Genomic DNA, 12,839 nt, shown 5'->3' with positions numbered 1-12,839 from the left:
CATGCCGGAGTAAACGTGATACTTGTCAAAGCTTGATTTTGTCATGTATTACTATATACTAATGGGTCAGCCTGAAACACAGGGGTTCCATAGTGTAGCGGTTATCACGTCTGCTTTACACGCAGAAGGTCCTGGGTTCGAGCCCCAGTGGAACCAAAGAATTGGTATTTTTTTTCTTTCTTTTTTCTTTTTTTTCTCTCCAACTAGTGACTTGATTTTTTTTTTCTATCATGAGACCGTTTGCGATAACATAGTAAAATGCTACTCAAAATAAACATCCAGTTCCTCATTTTGGGGAGCAATTATCAATTATGCCCACGACACAACACAAGTTTACTTTAGATTATGATGCACTTTGTTGTTTTTTCTTTCGCAGCTGACAACACGAACTTGTAAATAGAGATATGTAGATAGAGGGAAGTATGAAGGAATGAGTAATGTTTTATAGAAAAGACCAAAGCCCTTTGTAGTACAGTGCGGGCTGTGTCTGTCACATAACATGTGAAATCATATTTAGTGTATAGTGTATTTAGAGTAAGATTATTATATAAAAAGAAACTGGAGATTCTGAGGATTGAACCAGTGACTGAGCTACATCCTCACGTGACGTAAAATGGCAGGGGCGGACTGGCCATCGGGAGAATCGGGTCTTTTCCCGAAGGGGCGGCCGCGAAACGGGGCCGAATGGGCTGTGTTAAGCTGAAATGGGCCGCCGTGTAATGCAGAAAGGGCCACAAAATGGCGCCGCGATATGCAGAAAAGGACAGCGACACCCCCGGGCCAATTTCTCTTCCCAGTCTGCCCCTGTAAAATGGTCGTAATATTTGGTACTTGAATAGTGATCTTAAAGATGTTATTAGACGGTTGTCCACAAAAACAGATTTTTTTATTTTTTTTATTTGTTTTGCATTTAGAAAGAACCAAAGGTATCTTTTACCGGAGAATTTCTCATAGCCCCGTGTTGCTTACTATCGGGTCTGTATTTCGAGCAAAAAGTCTTGAGACGAACTTCAAAACAAAACTGTGAGAAGAAGAAAGTTATAAGCGCTAAATCTGTTTACAAACTAAAACGTGCCGTGCAGCAGCTCTCATAAACTGCCGCTGGTGTCCTCTCTTCTCTAGCTTCTTCAAGACTTTCTGCCATGTCACAATACAAGAAATGTAATACAGTGATTTTCTGCATATTTCATTTTATTCTGGAAAGGAGCCATTCAATCAGGTACGAGGGAACCGTATGAACATGTTTAACCACTGATCAAACTTCACTTGTTTTTATAGTTTTAACTGTCAAGCATTAACAGAATGTAGTTTGACATATATGCGGGGATATCTTGTTTATTTGCTACTATATGTCTAAAACAAACTTTTTATATACCTTAGAAAGATACAATGCCTATAGTGTCGGAAATTAACGGGACTTGGGGCAAAAATGCCACCGAAATTGACAAAAATATCCAGAAATTCAAAATATGGGGGCAAAAAAATGCCCACACAACGAGTTCCCGTGTTTTATTTATAATATCTGATATAGTTACAATTATATATATTGCGATCTTCTTTTGACAAACATTTTTTCCCCCCGCCGTCCGGTTCCTCGCACCATCACGCACACAGACGGGCTCTCCGCTTCTATCAATCCGCATCAGTTCGGTATTGTACTCCCGCGTTAAATTCCGTAACTGTTCGCCCCTCTTGTTAAAAAGAAAAACTGTTCTAGTGGGTAACACTCTCGCTCACGGTGCTGTACTGTACTTACCTGCCTTGTGCTGCTGTTTATCTGTCTGAAAAGCCTCACCCGCTAGTAGCCATAAGTGCGCAAGGGATGGATGTTACATAAAGAATATATGAGAAATCACAAAACATAATGTAACCAAATGCTACAATGTACTTAATTATAATATCTCAATATGTTAAATAGCCATAATGTTATTTAAGACTGTTATTACAACTGTAATACAATAATACATATACAGAACAACCACTGTTAGTGCTTGAATCAATCATATCTCTCACTAAACACTGTGTGAAATGTTTATTTTTGCCTTATTTTATTCAGTTGGCATGTAGGAGTTGATAACAGTTTGCTTAATAATCTCATTCCATATCTGGAGAATTGCTGCAGTATCATAGAGGATACATTTCCTCCTCTATGATTATGCATTATATTAGTTTTGTACAGTATGTTAACTTAATAAAATACTTGGACATACATGAATGATAATAAACCTGAAATAGGAAAGTGTTTCAATCACAATGCACAATATGTAGTTTAGAGATGATTTAGAGACATTTAAAATGTTACAAATGGCTTTTTCTATTTAAATAAATGTATTCTTAAAAAGTTCAGTTTGTCCAAGTATCCTCTTGCAGCAATGCAGATCTTTGGCATTTAGAAGCTGCTAGTTTAGGACCTGTGAGGAGTCTGTTTCTCAAACTAGAGGCTGTGATTTACTTGTCTTTTTGCTGTGCACCTGGCCGTTCACTTCCCTCTCTATTCTGGTTAGAGATTTTTTTTTTCAAAACAGTAATGCATGGAATAGCCTTCATCTCTATAAAAACAATAGACTTTTTTTTAGAGGAGAAAATTGAATTTCAGGAGAAATGTGTTTCTTTTTGCCTATTTTTAAAACCAAAATTTGACTTGCAAGTGTAAAGCAACTTGTAAGAACTCAGTACCTCAGCAAATGGGAAAAAAATCCACTGTATTGTGATTTCCGTATGGAAGCGCAACCATTTTCAATTGTTGTAATAATAAGAACATTTTCTTAAGTACCATATTAGCACTTTAGAATGCTTTTGTAAGGAATAGGTGACACAGTATAAGTTTGCCATCATTGATAAAGAAAAAAATGGAATAAATACCACTTAAAATAATTATTTCAAATCGTAATAATAATTTGCGATTAATGATTTTGGCAGTATTTTTGATCAATAAATGGTGAAAGGAAGCATATGTTTATTTCAAGAACAAAAATGGCTTTGTGTTCTAAAAATGAAAGCGTATATACTATATATAATATAATTTTCATAAAGTAACTTGTAATTACTTGAGTAGTTTTGGGCAAACTACTTATTTACTCTTACTTGAGTCATAATATTTCTTAGTACTTCTGTTTGTACTCAAGTTAATTATTTCTTCAGTAGCAGTACTTTTACTTAAGTAAAAAAAAAAATCAGTACTCTTTCCACCACTGATTATAACTATCTAGTTATTTCACTGCGGTCAGTGCCAGTGGAACTTTCCATGTGGATATTGTTGAAGGGGGAAACATCTATGTGCACTATCAAAGAGTTCGATCCAGTGGTGTCCCATAGCTGTTTTCCTGTAAAGTCATTTTGCTAGGAGGGGGTGCTAAAGTAATGCTAAATAGTGCAGGGCTTCATTATTGTTCTTGCATCCAGAATATAATGATGCCACTGTAATTTCTTTGTGTTCTTCATTACGGTGATTTTGTATTGTGGGACCAAAACACAAGGTAGATTTTTGTGAATTCTTTTAGTTTTTTTTTATATAGAAATCGTATGCAATCCATAAATGCTAAGGCATTTTTATAATAAGATGCATAATTGAATTTGCTGGATTGTGCCAGTAAAATGACAATGACAGTTAACAGGATAAATTACAAGAAATTGTGAAATTCTTTTGTATTGTTTGTGAGATAATTTCTTCTTATATGGCCATATCAGACAGTCTTCTTGTCTGATATTTTCTATCCAAGCCGACAGAAGGCCCAGAGGGTGACAGATAAAAAAAGACTGTTCTGTCACTCCTCCTTTCTTCCTCCCCACCCTATCTTTTACTCTTAACGTGTGTGGAGTTGTGAGCTGAAGTGAGAGGGAGTGGCATAGCAGGTGTGAGAATCAAAAACTGTCACACACAGAAATACGCACATCCACACAGAGTGAGAAAGAGGGTGGAGAATGAAATAAATTCTCACAGAGAGAGAGATAAACACAAGAGAGTGAGCCAGCTGAGTGAGAGTGAGAGAAAGAGAGTGATTGTGAGATACTGAAACACACAAGCACAGTGAGACAGAGGGACGATTCAAGAGAGAGAGTGAGGAGACTGAAGAGGGATTGTTAGGGGAAGAAACGGGAAGAATTGGATTTAGAGGCAAAAAAGAGGGACCATGCTGAGGAGGAAGAGGAGCGTGTCCTTCGGTGGATTTGGATGGTACGTCGCTCATATGGAACAACATCAGCTGTCAGTTGTGTGGAAATGTCTGACAGATGCCCTGTGTGTGCGTGTGTGTGTGTGTATGAGAGGGTCCATGATGTGCTTGCTTGCTTGTTTATGGTTGTCAGCATGCTGTTTTTTAATCTGCATTCATTTGTAGTATTAAATGATGCCTTTACATTGATTTGTGTGGGTGATTTACAGTTAAGAATATCAGAATGTTGATATAAAAGTACAAAAAACAAATACAGAGCAAATCAAGGGCAGGTGATATCCAGAGTGTTGTAATAGTAGTATGGCTGTTTCTTTCTTTTTGTGGTGTAAAGTATCAGGCATGTAAATGTGTCATCAGAGGACATCTAGTCATCTATGATTGCCTGTGACAAACCCTTTGTTGTGTAGAAATTCTCACTCAAGCATTGCTCAATCAGATATATCAGTATTTCTAACTTCTCAAAAGATCATATGCTCTTGACAGTTTCAACAGAGACCTATTAGTCTGAAATCTGACCTGTATTCAATGTACTGTATATACAAATGATGTCTCAGGTAGTACCACAGTGGAGTTTGATGGTGCATATCTTAAAGTGAGAAGTAAATATATTTTCTTTGAATGTTGAATTAAGGCATTGCATTTATTAAAGGCAACTGTGCTTTTCTTATTGGTTGTTTGCTCTTCTCTTTCATTCGAAGTGACAGACTGTAAATGACTGTTCTCTGTGACTATTTCTGCCAAATACAATCTGTTGCAGTATCAAGTACAAATCTGCTTCCCACTTTGCTTTCTTTGTATCCCTGTGTCTTTTTCACATGCACTCGGTTACCTTTTATTTCCCAAGAATACTCTCTCTTGACCACATTGAAAATCTTATTGGAAAATTTTTTTTTTATTGAAGCTCAACAGGTTATGGGCTCAATTCACCTTATGTGCTATGACAGCAAACTCCCTAATTCAGAATTTCTCAAAGACCAGCTGAGCTGCCGGATAATTTATATGATGCTCTGACTGAGAACATGCTGAATATTTTCCATAATGTTAAATAATTTAAAGAGGTTATAGCCATATTAGAGTGCACATTAACATGATTCCATAGTGGCGGCCAGCTTGAGTGCTCTGCTTCTCACATTTCCTTTTCGTTTCCCTCTTGAAACCTTGATCTCACACATGTTGGATGAGTGTGGAGCTGATTGGGTTGAGTGTGCCTTTATGATTTTTATTTGCATCAGTATGGATGTTTATCATTAAATGCTGTTATATGTTTTTGTGCCTGTATTGTAACCACAGAGGGAACTGCTGAATATAGAGGTGATGGTTATGAGGGGTCAGAGGGAGTGAATGCTTTATTTATGATGTGGCTGAAACAGTTTCAGCTTTGAGACTTTTATAACATATTGCACTCTCTTGTTTTTTTGGGCTTTTTAGTTTCTTCTGTATCCTGTTTTAAATGCCATTTGGCCATTTTTGTGATTTGTTATGTGCAGTGGAGTGTGACAACATATAGAAGCTGCCTGGAAGTTGAACTACAAGAGTTACAAGAGACTTAGGCATGGGTCTTTGACTTATGCTAAGATTAGATTTAGGTTAAGTCTTTATTTTAGCCTTAGCGTTAGGATAGGGGTTAGGTTTTCGGCTTAGTGTTAGACTGAGGAGTAGGTCTAGGTTCAGAATTAGGTTTAGACTTGGCATTATGCAGATGGTCAAGTTTAGGTTTAGCATTAGGCCAAGGGTCATGTTTAGGCCTATCATTAGGCCGAGGGTCAGGTTTAGGCCTAGCATTAGGCTAAGGGTCATGTTTAGTCTTAGAATTAATGCTTAAGGTCAGGTTAAGGCATAGCATTAGTCCAAGGGTCAGGTTTAGCATTTGGCAAAGGGTTAGATTTAGACTTTTGTTAGGATGAGGGTTAGGTTTATGCTTTGTGTTAGGCTACGGGTTGGGTTTAGAGTTTGGCTAAGGATTTGGCCTAGTTTTTTGACTTGGCATTAGTCTGAGAGCTAGATTTGGGCTTTTGTGGTAGGTTCACGGTCAAGTTTAGGCTTAGCATTATGCCAAGGGTTGAATTTAGCCTAAACGTTAGGCTGAGAGTTAGGTTTAGGCTTTGCATTAATCTGAGGATTTGGTTTTCCTTAGTGTAAGGTTTATGGTCATATTTAGGCTAAGCATTAGGCCAAGGGTCAAATTTTGCCTTAACGTTAGGCTAAGAGTTAGGTTATCACTTTGCATTAACCTGAGGATTAGGTTTAGCCTTAGCATTGTTTTAGGGGTTAGGTTAAGGCTTTTAGTTAGGCTGAGGGTTAAGTTTGGATATAGCATGAAGATGAGGATTATGTTTAGTCCTGGCATAAGTCTGAGGGCTAAATTTAGGCTTTGTGTTAGTTTCAGGGTCAAGTTTAGGCTAAGCATTAGGCCAAGGGTCAGTTTAGCCTTAACAATCTGAGAGTTAGGTTTAGGCTTTAAATTAATCAGAGGATTTGGTTTTGTCTTTGTGTTAATCTGAGGGTCAAGTTTAATATTTGCTTTAGGCATGTACTTGGGGTTCGTCATTTGTTAATTTAACTGCACACTTATGCAGTTAGTTTGTGTTTGTATACTCATAAATATTTGGTACACCAACAACAGCTGTCCATTCATAATTTGATTGTCAGATTGTTACATATCAGCTGTCCATAATTAATATACTGGAATTATTCACTAGTGCTGTTTTACATGGGGACTGTGTCAGCTTTTTGCTGTGGGAAATTTTGTCACATGTGTACACACACACACACACACACAAATGCCCACACCCTTCCTCTCTCAGAATTACCCACATCCACACCACACCCAGTCACCATCACACCGCACGTTTGATAGTGACACGGCTAGTCACCTCACACAAACTGATGCTCACGCACACAAACAAATCATAAGAGGTGTTGACCTCTTACTGAGTAATATCATGTGTAAGTGTAATATATTTACATCACATTTTAATGGTTAATGCTAAATGTTTTATTTTAGAGATATGGTTAGTGTCTGTTGGGTTAGTGACTGACTTTTTGGTCTATAGTAATTATAATTTGCTTGATATAAAAACATACCTCTATGTCCTCATTTAGATAGCTAAGTAAAGTGTATGTGTGTGTGACACAAAAATGTGTGAAACATCAAAAACATGGTGAATAAAAATAAATGGCCACACCCTTCCACACAGCCTGATTCAACCCTGTTGTGTGTGTGTAATGTTTTGATGTGATATTGTGAGAGTTAGTGCTGGTGGCATGTCAGCATTAATCAGGCATTAAACCCACCAAGCTACAACAACAACAAAATCATGCAGGGATGATACCTTTCAGAAATGCCCTTTTTAACCTTTTTTATTCCTTGGGTCTTTAAAGATCAACTGAAACGTCTAGCCAAGCAAATTACAGCCATCTAGGGTTGTTCCTTGATCTTAAATACTTTCTTGTCTTTTCTCTTCAAATGCAGGGTTGACAAGTCTACCATTAGTGCCCTTCGAGCTCGGTGAGTACTGTGTGCACCGCCAGCCCCCTCTCTCCTCTCTTACAAGACCTGACGCTTTATATTCTCTTATCTGTGTGTTTAATGAAAAGATAGGTTTGTTGCTTGGATGAAAACTGCATCACTGAAAAAAAAATTGTGTTGTGAAGTAAATATAGCAGAAAAGATTAAGTACTGTTTACATTAAATAAGTTAAAGCATGAACTTAAAAATATTAAGTAAATTCTACATTTGTACTCAATTCAAGCATGTAAAAATTAATGCTCTAGCTTATAAGTAAATATTATTAATGATTATTTGTCATCTGTAGTAGTCTTTTTTTTTTTTTAGTGCATGCAGTGCTGTTTGCATAGGTTTGCATGCAAAAGTGTGTATTTGGTGACTACAAAAAAAATGTCCCATTTAGAATTTAGATCAACCCATGCTTTTTGTTTTACAAGCTGACCCACTTATTTAATGGGTCAGCTTGGGTTAAAATGCCATTTATTACAACAAAACCTTTACGAATACCTATGTTAACTACATGGATAACACTTTACAATAAGGTTGCATTTGTTAACATTAGTTAACACTTAAATACTTTTACAGCATTTACTAATCTTTGTTAATGTTAATTTCTACTTATACTACTTCATTTTTTACATTAAAAACTGTATAAGTTAACAGTAAGTTAAAAGGATTGTTGATTGTTAGTTAATTATACCTAATGCGTTTACTAATGTTAACGGATTTAACCTTATTGCACTACACATTGTCATGTGAACAACCAGTCACACATAACACAATATCAGTTCTTGGCTCTTTTCGGCCCAAAAGAAATGACGTACGGTTGAGTGAGTAAGATGTTAATTCACATGTTAATAGGGCTGTTTAGTCTTTACCTCAATTTGTAGGCAAGCCTGGAAGGCTAATTCACAATTGGGTTCCTTTTAGAATTTCCAATGGGTTTTTAGAATGGCATTTTTTTAAATTTGTGAGTAAAATAAGGTCTATGGTTAACATAACTTGAAGAGATTTTCATGTTTTGTTCTACAACATAAATTACACACAGTCATACCTCAAACGTTACTTTTGAAGCTACTGTGAATAGGTTGCTAATAGGTTGCTACTTAAGCACCTCAACAGCTATCCGATTCGTCAAGCATGTATAATCACATACTTGAGGTTCTTATAGTTCTTTTGTTTAATCCTTTCGTCTCGCCAAATTTCCCAATCTATACTTCACCTATTTATAATCCATCTGCCCATTCACAGTATTTAGCCTATTCATGGGCACACGTGCAACTCCTGCATTATAATTCTCATACATAAAAGTGCCAAATACACACTAACACACACACATACAGGGCTTTTAGAACCTGAAAGACCGTGATGAAGTGGATTGGTTAAGTGTTCAGAGCATCAGAGTGGAAAGGAGTGTCTGCTCGGGTCTTGTGTATTAGTGCATAACCCTGAATAGGGTCGTGACTACAGATCATACACATGGAAATTATCCACTGTATGCTGCTGCTGGCTGATATTGGCCTTGATAAGACATGTTCATGGTTCACTTTGAGATGAATTAATGAAAGGTGAGGGTCATTAATATTTTCATTGTGTTTTTGTATTTGTTTGAATGCCCAAAGAAAGGACACCATAAAGCATGTGTCTATTTATAGAAATCCCACTGGCAAGGTGAAAACTAGGGACCTTTAATGTCTGTAGACCATATGATCTACTATGTGGTATTATATAATATAATGAAATAGCAATTCGTAATGGGCAAATTGTTTTATATACACTACCAGTCAAACGTTTTGAAACACTTGACTGAAATGTTTCTCATGATCTTAAAAATCTTTTGATCTGAAGGCGTATGCTTAAAAGTTTGAAATGAGTTTTGTAGACAAAAATATAATTGTGCCACCATATTAATTTATTTCATTATAAAACTAAAATGTAATTTCAAAAAAAAAGTTTTTGAAATTGATGATTTGGACCAAATAATAAAGAAAAGTAGCCACTAAGTGCCCAACATAGATGGGAACTCCTTCAATACTGTTTAAAAAGCATCACAGGGTGATACCTCATGAAGTTGGTTGAGAAAATGTCATGAGTACATTTCAGCAAAATCTAGGCAAAGGGTGACTACTTTGAAGATGCTAAAATATAACACAGTTTTGATTTATTTTGGATTTTGTTTAGTCACAACATAATTCCCATAGTTCCATTTATGTTATTCCATAGTTTTGATGACTTTACTATTATTCTAAAATGTGTGAAATTATATTCAAGAATGAGTAAGTGTTTCAAAACTTTTGACTGGTAGTGTATATATAATGAAGAATGACATGAATTACTACAACTGCAACAATTACTGTTCAACCACAATCTGATGCAAAGGTTTTGGCAATGATGTAACCAAATATTCGAAATTGAGGGGACCAAATTTAAAAGTTTAAGAATCGGTCATTGAAAAACTCTTAACACCTTCTTCTTACTTTAATATTGAGGGGGGTTGGTGGGGCATCCCCCTCAATACCTATGATTGTTTAGCTCTAGGTTTAGGTTAGGCCTGGAGAAAAAACCTAAACCCCAAAGAACATTTGGTTGTCCTTGGGATCACCAATATTCAAAATAAATGTAACATTTAGCGGTTATCTGCAGTGTTGGGTGTAATCCAATTACAAAGTAAATAGTTACTGTAATCTAATTACTTTTTAGTAAAAAAAATAAAAGAAAGGGCAGTGTAATGCATTACATTTTAAATTCTTGTAATCAGATTACAGTTACTGACTTTCAATTAATGTAATTACTTTTAAGTACATTATAGGGGTATACTAATTTCCAATATATAATTTATGTAGAATACATGAATTATGGCTCCGTAATGAGTCATTGTGAAGGAGAAATGCTTAGTGTATGACTTGTGTGTAACAATGAACAAGAAAGAAATTAAGATATTATTTTGAATTTAAGCGGAAAAGTGTTTTAAAAAGTAACTTAAATGTAAATTAATTATTACTTTTTCAATGAAGTAATTAGTAAAGTAATCTTTACTGATACTTTACTAATTACTCAGAGAAATAATTAGTAATTTGTTGTGGATTACTATTTTTAGGTAACTTACCCAACACTGGTTATCGGTTATCACATTTCGGGTTTACCAATAAATAGCACCTGGTAACAGTGCCCACCAATTTGTCAGGCCTCTAAAAACAGCCCCAAAAACTACAGTTACACCACTGTGCATTCAGCAGGAAACAACGGTGTTCATAGGTGCAGTAACTTAACATTGTAATGTATCGCTTTCTTAAATTATTCTACTTTATTACCATATTTTATTATTCTAATATTCATCATTGTGGACTGACTTTGAGTGCCAGCTGAAATGTCATTTTATGTATAAGTGGCAAGCTTCATGCTAGCAACCAGGTGTAGGGGTAACAGGTGGGATCTCCACATCTCTCCACTCACCCACTGTTCAGTCCTGCTTGGAAGGGAGGAATCTGTGTCTGTGTGCATTTGTATACACATATGTTTCACGCATCAAAGCTGGCAAGATTGGGAAGGTTACACTTACATAATGTTGACCGTGGGTTAGCTGGTTTGTGTTTGCATGCAGACAAGTGTCAGAACTTATAGCACGCAATGAAGCAAGAGTGCCAGAAAATGTATTACTTCCTCATGAAAAAAATGGCATAAAACAAACCAGGCATGAGTAAAATAGACAGGACTTTGTATGCTCATTGTGATATCAGGAAGGCATTCACAAACCGTATGCTACATGTGCCTTGAATTGCAGCAGTGTTGGGTAGTAGCTAACTAAAAGTAGCAACGCTATGAGCTTAACTGCATTTTTCTGTAGCAGGATTAGCTGTTTTTAAAATGGTTTAGCTTTTCCAGTAACTAGCCACTTTTTCCAATGAATCGCTAAAAACATACTACATCGCTGATTTTGTAGCATTGTATTGCTCGTATAACACTACATGAAAACAAACAGAGGCAACAGTCAAATTGCAGCATGTGATTCATTCATCAGTGGTAAGTGTTATTCATTTTAGTGAATCGGTTTGTTATGACGATTCAGAAATTAAATGAATGGAAAGGTAAATAAATAATTCACTGATCAAATAAACGATTCACATATTCATTTGAGGCCTTGCAAAGAAATCTCTGCGTCTTGTTTTTTGTTGTGAAATATTACGTTAAATACTGCTGTTCCTCACTATATTATACACTACATTAGTGTGTTTTCTTGTGTTATAAGTTGTATCTGGTTTAAATGTATCTGTTCGATTTAATGCCCTTATCCTAATTGAGCTTATTGTTTTTGTGCCAAGATTGTAGGCTTCAATATTATCATATACAATAGTTATATATTTATAAAGCTTTGTCTGTCAGGATCCTGTCACTTTGTCAGTCATGTTTTTAGTGGTGACAGGATCCTGACACTCATGTTCTGTGTTTGTGTTTTCATGTTCGGAGCAATGTGTCTGGGTCCTGACTAAGCCTAGTTCGTTTTCTGTTCTGGTTCAGGATCCAGACACTCATGCTCCATGTCTCGTCTTTTGTGAGCATATGGCTCCGGGCAGAGGAGGCCGCTGCTGACCGGCAGGAGGCGGAGGAGGCCGCTGCTGACCGCCTGGAGGCGGAGGCTGTGCCCACTGCTGTACGCCAGCAGTTGGCAGCCCTTCCAACTGTAGTATTTCCGTCTGTCCGGAGGAGGAGGAAGAGAAGGAAGCCGAGTAAGGTGCCCGATCCCCAGTCACCAGTATATGATATTATTCCCTGAGGACATTGACAAGCCTGTCTTGTTCCCTGTGGCTGTCGACGAGCTTGTTCTGTTCCCTGTGGTTGTTGAGTCTGTCCAGTTCCCTGAGGCTGTCGACATGTCTATCCAGTTCCCTGTGGTCGTCGACAAATCCGTCTAGTTCCCTGAGGCTGTCGACGAGCCTTTCCAGTTCCCCGTGGCTGTCGACAAGTCTGTCTAGTTCCCTGAGGCTGTTGACGAGCCTGTCCAGTTCCCTGTGGCTGTTGACAAGTCTGTCCAGTCTCCTGTGACCATTGATGAACCTGTTCAGTGACCGTTGACGATCCTGTTCAGTCCCCTGTGATCATTAATGATCCTGTCCAGTCCCCTGTGACAGTCCACTCCAGGAGGGGTCCGAGCCCCAGCCTGA

The 12,839-nt window shown here is 37.1% G+C and overlaps 1 protein-coding gene and 1 non-coding gene across 3 annotated transcripts in view; both read left to right on the top strand.

The window, feature by feature from the left end:
- The first annotated feature begins 83 nt into the window (after window positions 1–83).
- Window positions 84–156, top strand: trnav-uac (transfer RNA valine (anticodon UAC)). Its single transcript has one exon. It is a non-coding gene; the product is annotated as a tRNA-Val (tRNA).
- A 3,686-nt stretch (window positions 157–3,842) lies between these two features.
- Window positions 3,843–12,839, top strand: part of LOC127429031 (rap1 GTPase-activating protein 2-like) — a 51,082-nt gene continuing 42,085 nt past the window's right edge. The window contains exons 1-2 of one of the 2 annotated variants that reach the window (XM_051677769.1): window positions 3,843–4,174; window positions 7,645–7,680. In XM_051677769.1, coding sequence (XP_051533729.1) covers window positions 4,131–4,174; window positions 7,645–7,680 — 80 coding nt within the window. In that variant the 5' untranslated portion in view covers window positions 3,843–4,130. The remainder of the gene's footprint in view (window positions 4,175–7,644; window positions 7,681–12,839) is intronic. The other variant, XM_051677770.1, reaches the window with a different exon arrangement.

Source organism: Myxocyprinus asiaticus, chromosome 38 (assembly GCF_019703515.2).
Source record: "Myxocyprinus asiaticus isolate MX2 ecotype Aquarium Trade chromosome 38, UBuf_Myxa_2, whole genome shotgun sequence".
Classification (NCBI taxonomy): Eukaryota; Metazoa; Chordata; class Actinopteri; order Cypriniformes; family Catostomidae; genus Myxocyprinus; species Myxocyprinus asiaticus.
The sequence above is the reverse complement of the archived record's forward strand: the minus strand, read 5'-3'. Positions and strand labels throughout refer to the sequence as shown.